Raw genomic sequence first — 17,334 nt, forward strand, 5'->3', positions numbered from 1 at the left:
TGATATCTAGTCTCATATCACGATATCGATATAATATTGATATATTGCCCAGCTCTACTGTGAAGCTCTGGTGCCCAAGAGGGTTAAGGCAGTGCTGGAAAATAATGGTGGCCACACAAAATATTAACACTTTGGGCCCAATTTGGACATTTTCACTTATGGGTGTACTCACTTTTGTTGCCAGCGGTTTAGGCATGAATGGCTGTGTTGAGTTATTTTGAGGGGACAGCAAATTTACAGTTACACAGGCTGTACACTTCAGTGTTGTCCCATTAAAAGATATAATTAAATATTTACAAAAATGTGAGGGGTGTACTCACTTTTGTGAGATACTGTATGCATCCGGCGGGGTGATCGCGTTCCCCCGCCAGGAACCAAGACACCGCGGAAGACTGACCGACACTAGACTCATGCACTGGCCACGGTTACATTTGGTACCCTGGTGGGTTGTTTCCTCATGACAGTCTAACTACCATGTAGCAACATTCACTTCTAACATTTAACTTAACATAACTATCAAGATAACATTACGTGTATTTGTAGGCTATGTGATATAATACTTTCCCCTTGGTAATGTAGCCTATGAATTTCCATGAACACAATTCTAAAATGCACGAGACATAAAGGCTTCTGCTATCGGTAACTCAAACTTGCAGAGAACCTAGACACCCGTCATTACATAGAATCATGCATTAGGCACGGTTACGGTCTCTTTCAGTAGCCTGGTGCGGGGTCTCCTGCTGACAGCCTACCTATCACGTAACAAACATTTAACTTAACATAACTACTAAGATAACATGATGTGTATTTGTATGTGATATCCATCGATAATGTAGTCTATGAATTTCTATGTACACAATCATCTAAGATGCACTAGAAATAAAGGCTTCTTGGATTGGTTGATAACTCAAACTAGCCGAGAACCTAGACACCGGTTGAATATAGACTCTTACGGTCTCGTTCAGTAGCCTGGTGCACGGTCTCCTCGTGACAGCCTAGCCTACCTACCACGTAGCAACATTCACTTCTCTAACATTTAACTTAACATAACTACCAAAATAACATGACGTGTATTTGTATGTGATGTACTGTACTTCCCCATCGATAATGTGTGAATTGCCATGAACACAATCCTCTAAGATGCACCAGAAGCAAGGCTTGGTCAATAACTCAAACTTGCCAAGAACCAAGACACCGCTTGATTACATTAGACTCGAGCGGGCCGGCCGGTTGCACGGTCACATTCGGTCTCGTTCAGTAGCCTGGTGCGCCGTCTAGGCAAGGGGGTAAGCGAGCGTCTGGAATGCGTAGCTCCTATGGCGCCATTTTGATGCTAACAAGTGATCACCCGCCGTTAGCATTCCATTGACTGCCATTCGTTTTGACAGCGAATAACTTTACATCTGAAGTGTTTAAAGACTATTTGTCCATTGTTTATTTCTAAAGAAACACGACAATGTATAAAAGGCTCCATTACCTTGTATCTCACGTTATGGCTCCGTAGCAGACGTTTTTGTAAAAATAGGCTAACGATTGTGTCATAACCAAGTGACTTACTGTCGCATAGTAGAGGAATTACCATATAGTACAGGAGAAGCTCGCAGGCAGTTTGGACTTACATTATCTGTTTAGGTTTAATTACTAATGTTAACTAGCATGTTAGTTAGCAATAATTAGCCTGTGCTTATGTTATCTCCTTACATATACCTACGCTCTCCGTCTCTGTAAGATTGGGAATGATTGAGATTTCTCTTGGCACAGCTACCAGAACACTTACAACTTTCAGACACGTTGTTCACGTCACATTTACGTTGTCTCTCTCAGTTGGAGGCTGTGCAGTAAAGCAAGAGATCACCGGAAAAGTGCTTCTAATAGCCTTCACTGGTCTCTGTCGGTACACGATCCGTTCTGCCTGCACGATCCGTTCTGCGCATGCGCGATCCGTTCTGCACATGCGCAAAATGTTCGCATGTGCTGTTGTAGGAGGATTTAGGACACTGCACGATCTGTTCCACGCTTCCGGTCCACAGCCAAGCTAACGTTAGTTTAGCTAACAGCTAATTGGGCTAACCGCTAGCTGAGACAGCATGTAATAACTTTAAAAGGCCCTCGAAATAAAACTTCAAAATAAACGTTAACATATATAACAGCTGTTACGTCAGTTCTGCTTTACTTGTGCTCATTTAAAATACAATCCCTCAATATTTGTCTTTATTGTTATTACTGTAAAGTCTTAATTTAGCTGTAGCCTGCTTTTCCCATTAAGTTTGACTTAACGTTATTTTAGACTGAATCTAGCTGTCAGCTAGCGGTTAGCCGAATTAGCTGTTAGCTAAACTAACATTAGCTTCCCGGTGGAGGCTAGCCATAGGCTAGCGTGGAACAGATCGTGCAGGTCGTATCCTCGGTATATATGTATATGTGTATATATATGTATGTATGTATGTATGTATGTATGTATGTATATATATATAATGTGTGTGTATGTGTGTGTATATGTGTGTATGTCAATGGGTCTAGGAAGCTCATTTCCTGATTGATTCTACCACCACCACTCCAGTGGAGGCGCTAATGAGCTAGATTACTACACACACAGTAGCAGAAGAATACCAGCTACATCTTGGACATATATAAAAGACAACGGCACGAATGAAGTAAAAGGAAAAAAAACAGAGTCTGTTCATTGACGTATGGCACTCGAGTCTCCCGGTTCAGTGACACGAGTCGGGATAATTAACCGGCTCTTCGGTCAGTTCGTCAACACTACTACTACAAATTCAAGTACAACACAACTGGTCTCAACTACTGCCAGAAAACGCTTTGTTATGTTGTAACCTTGCTTCTCTGAGTAAGAGACTCTCTCCTCCATACATATGGAATAAGTAACAGTGTAACTTAAGTGTCATTTAAGTTTGTGGCAAAACCTTTTAGTGCTTGTTTTTCATTTTGTGACTTTCGATTGAATAATCGACTATTTTTCCAGTGTCATTTCTTCATTGAAGTTTTCTTTAAAATAGTGTTAAAATCTTGTCTCGTATCGATCTCGTTAACCCAGTCTTGTGTCTCGTCTCGTGGGCTGGGTGTCTCGTCACACCTCTAGGGCAAAGTTAAGCATACCACAAGCTTAGGGCCTCAGTACAGACCTGCATGGAGGCTGGACCTGATGTTTCATATACCAAAAATAAGTGCATCCCATAATATAATTAACATAACCTGACAGTCAGCAGTATTGGTCCCATACATTAGCAAATGATCTTGCTATTAAGCAGTCACAGATGGTGTGTGTGCTGGGTCAGCAGCAGCAGAAGGCCTGCTACATAAACCATAAAAGAGCATGGATCACCTGGACAATATAAGATTTAGAAGTGTAGGTGGCCCAAGATTTGTCATTGCCTCATTTCACTCTCTCTCCTTTTTTTTTTGTTGCGTCGTCCTGCTCTCCAAATTGGCGCCCAGCAGGTGCTGCATTACTGATCTTCACTCTCCCTTCAGAGGCTGTGTGCATATAAGTAGAGTGCACAGAGGAAAGTTTGTGTGACTGGATGTACGTGCAATGAATGGTGTGCGTGAGTGCGAGTGTGAATAGACACTACTGTTACACGGCCTCAGGTTCCACAGTGCCTCAGCATGTACCATGCTGGACAACAAAAGCTGTCACATATTCCACTCTACTGCTATATGAACTCTAAAGATATCCTGGGCCGGGCGATATGATGATATATATATATATATATATATATATATATATATATATATATATATATATATATATATATATATATATATATATATATATATATATATATATATATATATTGTCAAAAAGATATAAAAAATGTCTATCGTATATACTTATTTCTTATATCTGTTCTATTGCAATGTCGTAAAACCACCAGCCGGGCTGCGTTGCCAATATTTAGGTTATTTGGACTTTTACGCTCTGATCCTTAAATGTTATATTCATTTTGCAACGTTACAACAAACAAATAACATTAGAAGCCACAGAACAGCATATAGAAAACAAGCATATTTATAGCATAGATCTTCCAGTTTTATCATCACCTTTTCCCCCCGTTTGTCCTACTCCTCACTATTGTGTCTCCTAATTTTTTTCCCTCCTGTCTCCTCTCATGTCTCCGATACAGTGAGGAGGATGGCGAGCAGGAGGACAAAGCCATCTGGTACTACAGCACCAAGGTAAACTCATGGTTTTATCTTATTATTGCGGGTGTATGCTCTTCACACAATAAAATTGAGTTATTCTTTTTAAGTAATCTTGTTACTTATCTTAATTTCTTACTTACTATAGTTATGTGTCACAATCCTGCTCTTTCAACGTTTCAACGTAACAAAATACATCCAAACATTCCCTGTTTTTTGGCAGTGCGGCTGACATGGTATTAAGCTAATCTTGTATTGCACTTATTGAACTCTCCCTTAACTCTGTTCTTCCCAGGTCCAGCTAGCTGAGCTCATAGATTGTTTGGATAAGCAGTACTGGGAGGCTGACCTGTATGCAGCACTTGAGGAGATAAGGGAAGAGGTGCACGGGCATATGGACATCACTGAGGACCTAACTAACAAGGCCCGTGGCAGCAACAAGTGTTTCCTCACTGCTGCCAATGGTAAAAAGTTCTTCATTCTTTCTCCGTTTAAAAAAAAAAAAAAAAGTGGAAGAAGGATCTCTTTAAGCCCAAAGTATTTTTTTTCTTCCCTTTCTCTTTCTGAGTCTGTCTCCCCACTCCTCTGTCTGCTTTCCCCCCAATACTCATGAATGCCACCCAGTCATAGATGGCTGGGCCATAGGAATCAACACAGCTATTATGTAACCTTACTCTGGTCCCAGTTTGGCCAGTATCCAGCACTTGAGCTTCCCTTCAGTCCCTCATCCATTCCTTTCTGTCTGTAGATGTCCACCAAATCCATCTGTATGTTTTTTGCTAGCAAACTAGCACTTCCATAAAGTATCTGCTGTGCACGGATAGGTTAAAGGTTCCTCAGCTGACTTTTTACCCCCAGGAGGTATGCCACTTGAAAGAATGAAGACAGTTTTTGTCAAACTTTTTCAAACTGGAAACTTCATCCCTGTGCTTTGTGTGTGTTAAACCACTTAATGTCCTGTAAGTGCATCCCCTCATTGCTTTTGGCATGCTCTGGTGTGTGTATTTGGCAGCTGTTTTCACAACTAATCCATAAGAGTGCATTACAATTCTAACACTGCTTAAAAAGTGCCATGAAGTGAAAAGCATATAGAGACTTTTAAATTCAATTTCTGCTTTGTTTAAACAAAGTTTTTATATAGACATAGTCTCTTTATGACTGGATATTTCATCCAAGCCTGGTGACAAGTGTGAAACTGAAGATATAGTCTGTCATCCAGTGTTTTTCTTCTTCACTCTACAAGTGTCATCAAAGCTGTACCACACAGACACACAAAATAATGTCTGCTTCAGTGATAAAATACAGATTGCAGTCAATTGGCTTTTTATTTTTTTTGGTGTATATTTTTTTCCTGAGCATTTCAATTTCAGGATTGGAATTTTTCTGTCTGTTTTATCATATTTCTTTCTGGTTTGTTTGTGCTGTTTTGCACAGTGCAGATGGAGGCTTTATATTGCTCAGCTTATGTTAAATTTGTAATGGTGCTACCGATGAGTCATACTCTGGTGAAGGACTTACGGTTACGGTCTTCCACTGTGTATGCTTCTCTCTCAATATATGACCATCACTGTTGCTATACATATTAACACTGTAGTGAATCACATCATGATACTATTGTGCTCTCTGACCACACACAACAGTCTAACTTTATTGTGGTGTTTTACAGCAGGTTAGGATGTTAATTGCTCTGTCAACCTCAACAAGCATGTTTATTTTTTAACATTTTCCCACATTTTACATGCAAATCATGTTATGTAAATCATGTAAACAGTCTGTTGCTGCTACCATTTTTGGATTCTAAACAAGCAGGTTCATTGGAAGGTAATCCTTCTAGTTTTGAGTTTAAATATAAAGTTCAAGCACTTCGTAATGTGGCCTCCAAAAACACACCCTCTTTGTCATTTTGGTTTGGTTCCCAAGTCTTCTTTGTTACCTATCATTCATTTCTTTTGTCTTAAAACTATCGTCTTTTGTTTATACACCTTCTTTCATCCAGAGGAGATCCTGGAGCGGTTGCGGGCAAAGAAGGAGGAGGAGCTGGAGGAGGTGAAGAGACGGGCTGCTGAGGAGGCCCAGAAGGCGCGGCTGGAGATGGAGAAAAAGGAGATGGATGTGGAGAAGAAAGATGAAGAGGCCAAGGTGAAGGACGAGGGGCAACAGGAGGGCAAAGATCTGACCGAAGAGGAGGAGACAAAAGAAGAGGCCACGGAAGAGAAAAAAGGTGGTGGAGGTATTTATGATGTTTGTATTTCACAAAGTATTCTGAAAAACACAATCAAATATGTAGCCCAAAGTAATGATAATGGTAGCATAAAAATGTTGTACGGTCTGACCTGAAAAGCAGTTTCCCTGGGTCTCAGTACCTCCACTCTATTCTGTTTTTGAGCCTTGGAGAAGAGGACATCATCACAATGGTGTAATTAGTTATTGATTTAAAGAATCAAATCCGTTGTTCTTTGGCTCTTCGACCAATTAGAAATGCTGTGGTCTTTTTCAAGACTCAAGCGATACGTTTGGCAATTATAAAGCACATATTTTTATTTATATCTGTGTCTTGCTGGATATGTATTATCCAGTACCATAAAGAGGCCCCCTATATAGAATAAGACATTCATGGGCAGCAGAAAAAAACGCTAACGTCTTTGGTAAGCTTTGGTACACTATTTGGCTTCGAGAGCATAATGAATATAAGTGTTTATATGTATTCCCATAAATGCATTCATCTTAAAAAAAGAAATGACCCCAGAAGTTAAGATACATTTTTAAAGGTAATGCAACAATGTCAATGAGATGATTATTGTTTTTTAAATGATGATTATTATGATTTGGCCATATTTGTCAGCCCCAACCATCACTGGTTCTCTCCAAGTAATGCATGCGTTATAAAATAAAATCCACAATATTTTACAACATTGCTGCTGTTCATCTGTAGTTGTTGAAGCTCCACCCACTGGCCAAGAAGGCAGTAGTGGCAGTAGCGTCTCAGATGGACCTATACTCCCAGCAACCTGTGCCCCAACACAAACCATCCCCACCAACGTGACCTATAGCCTGGCCTCTGAGGCTCCAAAGCCCCCAGCCTCCACACCTGAGGCTCTGGTAGAGGGATGTTCCCATATGGAGGTCTCTAACATCACCGAAGGTATACAAGGACATTTCAGGGGGAAGTTGACCTCATTAAGCTCTTTTTGGGGATCTGCTTTACTGCTACAGTTTGCAACTTCACAGGACTGTGCGATAAATCTAAAATCAGTGACTTGTTTGTTCCGCCATATAACCCCCAGTGCTCTGGCGTTCCTCCTTTTTTTTCACGATTTCTCAGCCTGCCTCTTTGCATGTGGCTCTCATTCCAGCTGCTGGCTTTTGTGTTCAATTGTCCAGTTTTTATTTCTTGAAACCCGGGCTTCAGCCTTGGAACACTTTCAGCCATTTTGCACTTGAACTTTTAATTCCCTAATGCTCTCTAAAGAGCATTGATTGATTTGCAATCAGATGGCATTGTCCCTGCACTCAGCATGACTGGAACCAAGCCACAGTCAACTGGGGACAGCATTTACATTGCTTGGCGCAATAATTCTTCTTCTTTTTTTTTGCTTTTATTTTGCTGCTTGCTTGTAATCAGGAACTCTAATTAGATAGCTTTCTGTTTACGTAGTCCCTTTTTAAAAATGTTTAGTGATGATCTACACATATTCATTCTAATAATTACAGAGCTTTTATTGTTGTGGTCAGTGTAATCATGTATACATAAGCCTTTTTGGATCTTTGCCTTTTTGGTGCATGTGTTATGCATGACTTATCAGTAGGGGGAGCCACAGCTTTAGCTATTTCAGAACGATCACAAGACTGTTTCTGGCTTTATTAAGACTGAGCTTCTGCTTGTACTGCGCCTCCTAGTTAGTGGTCATTTTAAACAGCTTTGATGCAACAATCTGTCTTGGTGTTTCTATTTGAGTAACTTCAGCCCCGTCTAACACTTGTACATTGCTGAAACACTTAAACAAGCTAGTCTTGTTTATGTAACGGTCAATCCTCTTTGTGATTTTCTGTCTGTGTAGCAGAAAAGCCATCATCAGATTCTGTCCGTGTCAGCGGAGATGGCATCCCCAGCCTGAGCCAGCCCTCCCAGACCAGTGAGGAGAACAGTAACAGCAGCATGGGAGCTGGGGTCCCTCCCAGAGGTCCCGAACCTCCAGACCTGGCTGACAAGTCCTCCCAGTCATCCCTGGCCAGCCTTGATGACACAGGTCTGACAAAACAGTACCTCCATAATTACGTCTTGTTTGTTGTAATATCATAGCTATCTACGTGATGATGCCAATAATTGACCTCTATATTCATACATACTGCTCATGTACACATTCTACATCCCAGTTAATAGGCCTTACACATAAAATACATAAAAGCAGCACATGGTAGTTTTTTCTGTATGAAAAACACCGTACAAGCATGTTACAACTTTTTTTTTAAATGCGTATGCATAAATATTTGATGTAACCACCGTCAACAGGGTGTTGCTTTCAGTGATCATAGCACATCAAACGGCCGTAGTTCAAATGGAGTTCACAACTGTGTAAGACTTGGCTTCTTCTGTCTTTGACTGAACCTGGCATTGGGTTTTCAGTGGACGGCAAAGACTCAGCCAATGGTGAGACGGGTCCCGGCAGTAAGAAGTCTGCAGCCACTCGCATGGTGACCCGGCTGAGGAACCCAGAAAGCAAGCTAAGCCAGATGAAAAATCAACAGGTGGCCGCTGCTGTTCACGAAGCCAACAAGGGCTTCAAGGAGGGCAAAGAGGTGAGAAGGACCATGGATGATAATGATTTAGCTCTTTCAGACAATAAATGAAAAATGCCTGCATAGTGTCTGACAGAGGTGCACAGAGCAGGCCAATGGATGAAGATTAGGTTAATGGCCTTGGGGAAGAATTTACCTGACAATCTTCAAGCTATTCACCATTTTCCCAAAGTAACTTGTCTTCTCGTAAAACGTCATTTAGTATCAGAAGCAGAAGAGCAAGTAAACCACGGCTCATTTCAAGGCTGCAACGTCAGCGTCTGTAATGAGGATGTTTATGTTATTCAGAGCATCTGGTTTGCAACAAGTTGTACATTGTATTATAGATTGGAATAGGAACTTTGTTGTTACAAGGCAGTCTTTAATAAATGTGAGTGAATCATATCTTTTTTTCCCTACCTCTACAGGTACTAGTAGTAAATGCACAAGGTGACGTCACCCGTGTCAGCACGCGAGGCAAGGAGGTGGTGATGAAGGGGACACTCAGCCAATACTTCAAGCTTGGCCAGGAGGGAAAATACCGCGTCTATCATAACCAGTACAGTTCCAATACTGTGGCCCTCAACAAGCACCAGCACAGAGAGGCAAGTAGCACTACATCTTGTTGTTTTTGCCGTTTGAATGTTCAGAAACATTAAATAAGAGCTACAGGGCTGCTCAGTGCATTCCAGCCCTTTCTGGGTTTTCATTTTTCTGCGGGGGTTTCTCCCATTTTAATATAGACATCCAAGTCACATGGATTGGCAATGATAACAGTACACACATGCTTAAACTTAATCCCTGACCAAAACCTACTTTATTTGTCTTTTCCTCAGGACCATGACAAGAGGCGGCATCTCTCCCATAAGTTCTGCATGACACCAGCAGGAGAGTTTAAGTGGAATGGGTCCATTCATGGCTCAAAGATTCTGACCATCTCCACACTGAGAATCACCATCATCCAGCTGGAGAACAACGTTCCAGCACCGTTCATGCACCCTAACTGGGCCTCACACAGGTACAGAGTCAGGCACTGTGATATGGAAATTATGTGTTATAATTAGGATACTTGGAGCGCCCGGATAGCTCGGTTGGTGGAGCGGGTGCCCATGTATAGAGGTTTACTCCTCGATGCAGTGGGCCCAGGTTCGCCTCTGACCTGCGGCCCTTTGCTGCATGTCGTTCCCCCCTCTCTCTCTCTCCCCTTTCATGTCTTCAGCTGTCCTGTCGATTAAAGGCCTAAAATGCCCCAAATAATTCGGATACTTGTGTAGCTTGCTGTGTATTTTAGAACCATACAAAATGTTTAGTGGGTATTGGTTTTAGTGCTTTAGGTTATCATGTTGGTGTTGTTGCCTTTCAGTGATTACATCATCTTATGTTTAGATATGGAAAAAAGGTCAGAATTAAGATACTTCTTCCAGAACTATAAGCACACTATGACAGAAAACTTAAAACTAAATGTAGCCTAAAAGTGAAAGCGCCTAAAATAAACTAAAATTTGTTTAATGTTTCTTTGCTTGTTTTGTAGGACCAATTGGATCAAAGCAGTTCAGATGTGCAGTAAGGCCAGAGAGTTTGCGCTGGCTCTGGCCATCCTGGAGTGTGCCATCAAGCCTGTGGCTATGCTGCCTGTCTGGAAGGACTCACTGGGCCATACCAGGTACACACATAGTGTATATATACAGTGTATGTGTACTGTACATATTGTATACATACTATACATATTCATAAATCTTTGCTTTTACACAGTGATATAATATATCAAACACGCATAAAAAAAATAGTTATTAGTTATAGGATCCGTCCAGAAATTCAGTTTAAATGCAAGACATTAAAATACTCAAACAACCATTCAGTGCATGTACACAAAGGAGTGAAAAAAGTATCTGGTAAGCAATGGCAGGTAGATCCAAAGCACAACCTAGCTTAAGATAATATTTTTAAGATTAGCTGATTGTCCAAGATTTCACAAGGTTTAGATGGAATCTGTGACTAGACTGTGAGCAAATCCCAGTTTTTGTGTGTGTGTGTGTGTGTGTGTGTGTGTGTGTGTGTGTGTGTGTGTGTGTGTGTGTGTGTGTGTGTGTGTGTGTGTGTGTGTGTGTGTGTGTGTGTGTGTGTGTGTGTGTAGTTTTTTTTGTGTGTGTGTGTGTGTGTGTGTGTGTGTGTGTGTGTGTGTGTGTGTGTGTGTGTGTGTGTGTGTGTGTGTGTGTGTGTGTGTGTGTTGTGTGTCGTGTGTGTGTGTGTTGTGTGTGTGTGTGTCATGTTTAATTTATGTTCCAAGAGCAACTATCATCTCATCTTTAGTCAGGGCTATAATCATACTTTTGCATTACTGAAGAAGCTTTCCAATTCCAAAAGGCTGAACAGAAGGGTGAAGGGTTGAAAAGATATGCGTGGTTGTCGTTAAGTGATTGATGACCTTATACAACAGTTGTCTGTGCAGCACACCATGAACACAAAAGTTCAGACTGAGAAGTCACATCAAAGGTTATATTGTCAACTTTTCTTCTACATTACTAGTCTTTGTAGATGTAAAATCAATTGCAGTTATAATTTAAGAGCAGCAGGGCAGGCTATGCTGTATGACAGTGACATTTTCATTTTCAGGTTAAACCGCATGACCTCTATGGAGCGTGAGGAGAAAGAGAAAGTGAAGAAGAGGGAGAAGAAGTTGGAGGATGAGGAGACAATGCAACAGGCCACCTGGGTCAAATACACCTTTCCAATTAAACACCAGGTAGGTCGCATACATATTCACAAATGTTGGCTTTTCAATTGATTATTTCTAACACAAGATGAATTTAATTTGTCAGAAGTTAGATATTCTTTTGCCGTTCATGCACACAAGGACCACCCTCTTACACTCATGTATACATACAGTACTTAGCAAGTCAGATTGAGATTGGACCAGCTGGCTGCAAGCCTGCCATTTTTTCTACACAAAATAATCCACTCCTCCATGTAAATCATGAGCTTTGTACAGCACATGACACACACACACACACACACACACACACACACACACACACACACACACACACACACCGGGGTGTCCAGTATGGCTGCCATCACAGTGTTAAAAGCTAAATGTAAACATGGGCATTGAACTTGACACTGGATGTTCAGAGTCTAGAGATGTGCGGTATACTCGCCGCAGCCGACCTGTCTCACGCCAGTGTGACGCCATGAGAGCGCCGTAACTATTTATACTCGCGTGTGGTGGTCGCAACACTAGTTGTAGTCTTCACCTGAACAGAGGTGGCGCAACTGAGGAAAGGCTACTGACTTTGCTATTTCTACGGACAAGAAGAAGAAGAAAAAGGTAAACAACGGCAGAACTGGCAGCAGCATTGATGTCAATGTTTCGATTTGATTCGATGACCTACTTCGTCAGATCAAGCCTTTCTTTCGCCATAAAAGAACTCCTCTTAACCCACTAAGATTACAAGAGAGACTTGCAGTCACTCTGAGAGTCCTTGCATCCGGTTCCCCCCCGAACTCATCCACACTTCTATGTTTCCACTTTGTCGCGCACCGCTGAAAACCTCTGGTCGCGCACCGAGGTCTACGTTGTTTTGACGTCACATTGGCGCGCGCCAGGTTTGCTGCTGCGACTGTAAAAAGGCCTTCATGCACCACACCGTGACATTATTTTTTAATGTGACGGTATGTGATTATATTAATTTTAATATAATTCTTCTATGTGATTTTTGCTGTTCTGAGTTTGTACCTTCATGGTTAAATGCACTTATTGGAAGTCGCTTTGGATAAAAGCGTCATCTTAATGTAATGTAAAATAAAACGTTCTGTGGCAGCCACCTTTTTAGATGCACCACTGAACAAGTTGCAAGAGGTTTGATTAAATAAGATACAAACATCCTAACTATTCTAGAGACTATTCTACATGAAACTATACTGACAATAGGATAATGGCAATAACATTTTACTCTAGTCTACTTCTAGATTGAGACTTTGCTGCCTGGAAAACTGAGGCATTGCTCTGGGAAACACTGGTGTGTATGTTGTGCGTCTGTGACCATCAAGGGCTCTTTGATGCAGCAAATTGAGCTGTGCTGTGAGTCATTTCCCTCAGCAGTGATCAGTGTGTGGATAACCTCTTTTAACTTTTAATCTCTCTTCATACCTTTGCTCTTCCCTCTCCCACCCCTTTCTCTCTCCCAATAACTTTTTTCCTATTTGAACCTTGCATTGCTTTCTGTTTCTTTATCCTTCTTTCCCTCATTAACTTTCTACTTTCTTGTCTTATTTAAAGGTGTGGAAGCAGAAAGGAGAGGAGTATCGCGTTACGGGCTATGGGGGCTGGAGTTGGATCAGTAAGACTTATGTGCAGCGGTTTGTCCCCAGGCTTCCCGGCAACACCAACGCCAACTACCGCAAAGAACTTGAAGGTCTGGAATGGGAGACTTTGGGGCCTAAAATGTGGTTTTCTCTAATATAAAGTCTCTTTGACTCTGAGAGTGAATAAGTCTCTCGTTCAGTAATCTCAACGATGCCATTGTGTGTGTCGGTTGGCATTCTATGAATTTAAGCCTCTTTTGATGTGTCTGTTGATGTCATTGAGTTATCTCAAAGAGCCAATCAAAGACCTCACAAATAGTTTAGATTATTATTTATCCTTTAACTGCTACTAAATATTTCAAATGTTAAGCAGAGCTGCAGATTAACTGCAGCGTCAAAAGCACGTTCTTTATGTTATAGAAGCTGGACACGCCAACAATAAACCTTCTCAAGTTCATTATGTTATCGGTAGCTCTAGATGTGTGTTTTCAAACAAATTTGAAAAATAAACTCTCGCTGTGATTGTGTTTTCCAAAGATGCTAAACTTGGAAAGAAATGTACCCTGTTGGACTTGAGTCGACGTCCCAGTGTATCTGCACCAGAAGCTCAGGGAGCTGCTGTCTTACACAGTGAGGCAAAAGATCAGGACTCCTCTGGCCTCTCCAAGCTTGCAACAGATCATCCGATGTCTGTTGAAGATTTGGAGTCTAATGAGCGGATGGAAGAGGAAAAGAAAGAAGGGTTGGGTGAAAATGAAAAGTCTGAGGAATTGTCAGCAGATGAATCACCTGCAAAGATGGAGGTGGACCCCGCATTCTCAAGATCAGATGAAGAGCAAAGTATGACCATGCGACTTAGTGTCTAATAGCATTGTATTCAATTGCATGTGGCGGATGAGTTGTAGAACATTTAATAATTACAACATTTACTTTATTATTGTTTATCCTTCCACAGCTTTTTCAACTTGATTGACAGAGATTGTAAGGAGAATGTGAGGAAGTGTCCCAGTTTTATATCAGTGCAGATTAAAGTCTGAATTAATTTTCTCTACAGGGTCCAGCATTCAGGAGGAAAAGGTCTCCATTAAGGAGGAGCCCACAGAGGGCCCAACACGACCCTTTAACTACGATGTAGTGGATGTCAGTAAGGGCTTCCTAACCCGCATCGCCTACAAGAAGAAGGTCAAGTCCTCCAAGCTGGACAGCCTCCTAGAGCGGCGAGTGAAGCAACACGTTATTGAAGAGAGGCAGAGGCAGCAGGTGTCTGCCTCCAACCCTCAGACTCCTACACCAGTTTCATCCACTTCAAACCCCGCGCTGAGCACTCCGGTCCGCCCGCGATCACCACTTAAGCCCCATACACTCGCCCAGACACAGCTTGCACTGGGCAAAGCTTCCACAACACAAACTTCAGGGCCAGGAAAAGTTGGAGGACGAGAGGTTGAAAGCGAGAGTCTGGCGGAACTCTCTAAAACGACAGGTGAGCTTGTCACTCCTCCTCTTCCTTCTCCTGTTCCGGACTCAACACCCAAAGACAGTTGCAGTACAGGTACACAAAACCAAACCAGCTCCATACCCCAGGTATTGGAGGCAAACTTAGTAGAAAGGACTATGGGGCCAAAAGAAATTAAAACGGACAGTTCAGTGCAGGAGGGCGTCACACTGCCTGATGTACATGAAACAGCAGGGGGAATTCATAGCTCTTTAGAGCGACAAACAGCCAGTGTACCATCAGATGTTACTAAGGCTGTGCATATTGAAAATACAGGGTCTGAGGTACCCAACTTAAAATTGGACTCTCTGAGGACATCTACAAGTGTTGTTGACCAAATAAGCAGTCATAACATATCTCCTTCTAAAGGTATTCAGCAAAACACAGAAACTTTAAGCTCAGCGCATTCGGGTACGGAGGAAAATGGCATGGGGCCAGAGGAGAACCAAGAAAATATAGAAGGCATTGGACTAGGTAAAACCGAAGGCAATAGCACTCCCGAGCCAGTTTCTCCTCTCCCTCAGGTAAATGGTAATGATGGCTTGGGGAGTGAAAGCATGTTGAGTAACTCTGTAATGAGCTCAAATAATGTTGTGCTCAGCAACAGTCCACAGCCCATGGTGAACAACATCGGTAAAGTTGAAGAACAAGGGCTGGTTGTCTCGTTGAAGGACAGCACACAGCAACAGCCTTTAGTAAACGGAGATTTGGCTTCTGTAAATGATTGTACAGAGGTTGGGGGCGAGGAACCAAGCTTAGCTTCTAAGGTAGAGAGCAAAACGGCGATAATAGACCAGCACTACGAGCCGCCGCTGAAGAAGACGAAGCTAGAGAACAACGTAAATGCACTTGGAGCCAATACTCAGAGCACTCTACAACACAGCAGCACATCTGTGGAGACCAAACCCAGTCCTGTGGTCAAGATCATCAGAATGGCACCGTCTCCGATACCTTCAGCAGAAGAGTCCAGTCTAAGTGACGACTTTGCAGAGGAGAATAGTAACAGTGGGTCGACAGAACCACTCAAGACCATCATCACACAGGTAACCACAACCTCCACAACCACCACAACAGTAGTTTCCACGGAGATGAGGATAGCCAAAGTGCCATCGAAGGCATCTGTAGTGGTAATGAAGCCCGACGTGTCGACAAAAGAAAACAGTGCAGTGTCCACCCTTACTACCATGACCAAAACAACTGTGACCAAAATCTGTTCCCCCGGCCTCGACGGTCAGTCAGAGGCCAGCCGGAGTGAAATAGTGACACAAGAACAGAGGACGGCGCTCTCAGCCTCTATCAGTAAATCAACAACTGACTCCAGTGGTAAAACCTCAGTGTCGTCTGTTGCTGTGAGCCTGGAGGACTCGTCATCAACAAAGGGCCGTGTACGTCTTCTCAAGTTCTCCCGCACCAAGAAGACCCGCTCAGACACCGCCCTTCCTTCTTACCGCAAGTTTGTCACCAAGAGCAGCCGCAAGAGTATTTTTGTACTGCCACATGACGACTTGAAGGTGCTTGCGCGGCGAGGTGGATTCCGTGAGGTGTCCATATTTAGCTACAATGCCAAACCAGCACTGGACATCTGGCCATATCCTTCACCCAGGCCCACGTTTGGCATCACCTGGAGGTAAGCTTGCTCTTTTTTTGTTTATTTTTCTCACACCCTTAAGCTTCTCACCCACCTAAACCATAAAGCATAGTTGAAAGTTTTTATTCTTTCTGCCCCCCTTGTGCTCACTACACATAATAATCCCCGTATTCACTGACAAAAGTCGCTGGTTGAGTAGCTCTTCTCTGTAGTGCAATTTCTCCTTTGCATTTGACCCATCTTGGCTGTTTCAGTGATTAGGAGGTGGAAGTTGGGGAGCGACACCAAGTTTTGATGCCAGCGTCTTGTTCAAGGGCAATGGCTCTAGTGTAACTGATAGCTAACATGCATGTCATTTTGTATAAGGAAAAAAAAATGAAAAACACCAGAGGACACCAATGCAAATACAGAGGACAAGCAATGATGATGGTGGTCAGACCATTGACACTGTGGATCTTGTACACACAACACTTTATTCCAAATGAAAACAGAAATTCCAATACAGAAAGCCCAAATCAAATAAACCGAATATATACGTTTTAGTCAGTCAGACATGATTTGTATCTACGGACTCTCCAAAAAATATTCATTAAAAACCCTTCAGGGGCAGCATTCCAAATTTTAATAAAAAATGATTGCTTGACTAGAATTAAATTGTACCCTTATTTTATAACTGGCCACTTGAGAGTAAACTATTTCTAAATAAAACTTAATCAAAGGACACCCACTTTTTTTTTTTCTTCTTGGATTTCTTAAGTCAATTTCACATTTGTCAAAGACTTATGTGTGTTCAGTGTCACAGTACAGTGTATGTACAGATGGATTCTATGAAATAGAAATCAAAAACATATGGCTGTGGTAGTAGCATGAGCAGGATAATACGCATTTAACGTGTACTTTCACTTTTAGCTCTGTATATTGGGCGACATAACAAGGCCTGTGTAGCTTTGTGCTCTTATAGAATTATTCACAGTTGTGTAATCATAAATGTTTTATAACAAAACACTTCTTT

At 42.0% G+C, this 17,334-nt stretch overlaps 1 protein-coding gene across 7 annotated transcripts in view; it reads left to right on the plus strand.

The window, feature by feature from the left end:
* The window catches only part of LOC120569826 (nucleosome-remodeling factor subunit BPTF-like), a 49,193-nt gene that overhangs the window by 6,797 nt on the left and 25,062 nt on the right, over positions 1 to 17,334 (plus strand). For 4 of the 7 annotated variants that reach the window (XR_005641004.1, XM_039817984.1, XM_039818065.1 and 1 more), the window contains exons 3-15: positions 4,146 to 4,197; positions 4,457 to 4,625; positions 6,158 to 6,391; positions 7,094 to 7,303; positions 8,220 to 8,408; positions 8,786 to 8,958; positions 9,366 to 9,542; positions 9,774 to 9,955; positions 10,469 to 10,600; positions 11,551 to 11,680; positions 13,217 to 13,352; positions 13,780 to 14,082; positions 14,297 to 16,361. Coding sequence is in view for 6 of the 7 variants with exons in the window: in XM_039817984.1 (XP_039673918.1) it covers positions 4,146 to 4,197; positions 4,457 to 4,625; positions 6,158 to 6,391; positions 7,094 to 7,303; positions 8,220 to 8,408; positions 8,786 to 8,958; positions 9,366 to 9,542; positions 9,774 to 9,955; positions 10,469 to 10,600; positions 11,551 to 11,680; positions 13,217 to 13,352; positions 13,780 to 14,082; positions 14,297 to 16,361 (4,152 nt within the window). In the remaining variant the exon portion in view is untranslated. The remainder of the gene's footprint in view (positions 1 to 4,145; positions 4,198 to 4,456; positions 4,626 to 6,157; positions 6,392 to 7,093; positions 7,304 to 8,219; positions 8,409 to 8,785; positions 8,959 to 9,365; positions 9,543 to 9,773; positions 9,956 to 10,468; positions 10,601 to 11,550; positions 11,681 to 13,216; positions 13,353 to 13,779; positions 14,083 to 14,296; positions 16,362 to 17,334) is intronic. The other 3 variants (XM_039818149.1, XM_039818315.1, XM_039818387.1) reach the window with 3 other exon arrangements.

This window comes from Perca fluviatilis, chromosome 1, assembly GCF_010015445.1.
Source record: "Perca fluviatilis chromosome 1, GENO_Pfluv_1.0, whole genome shotgun sequence".
Lineage (NCBI taxonomy): Eukaryota > Metazoa > Chordata > Actinopteri > Perciformes > Percidae > Perca > Perca fluviatilis.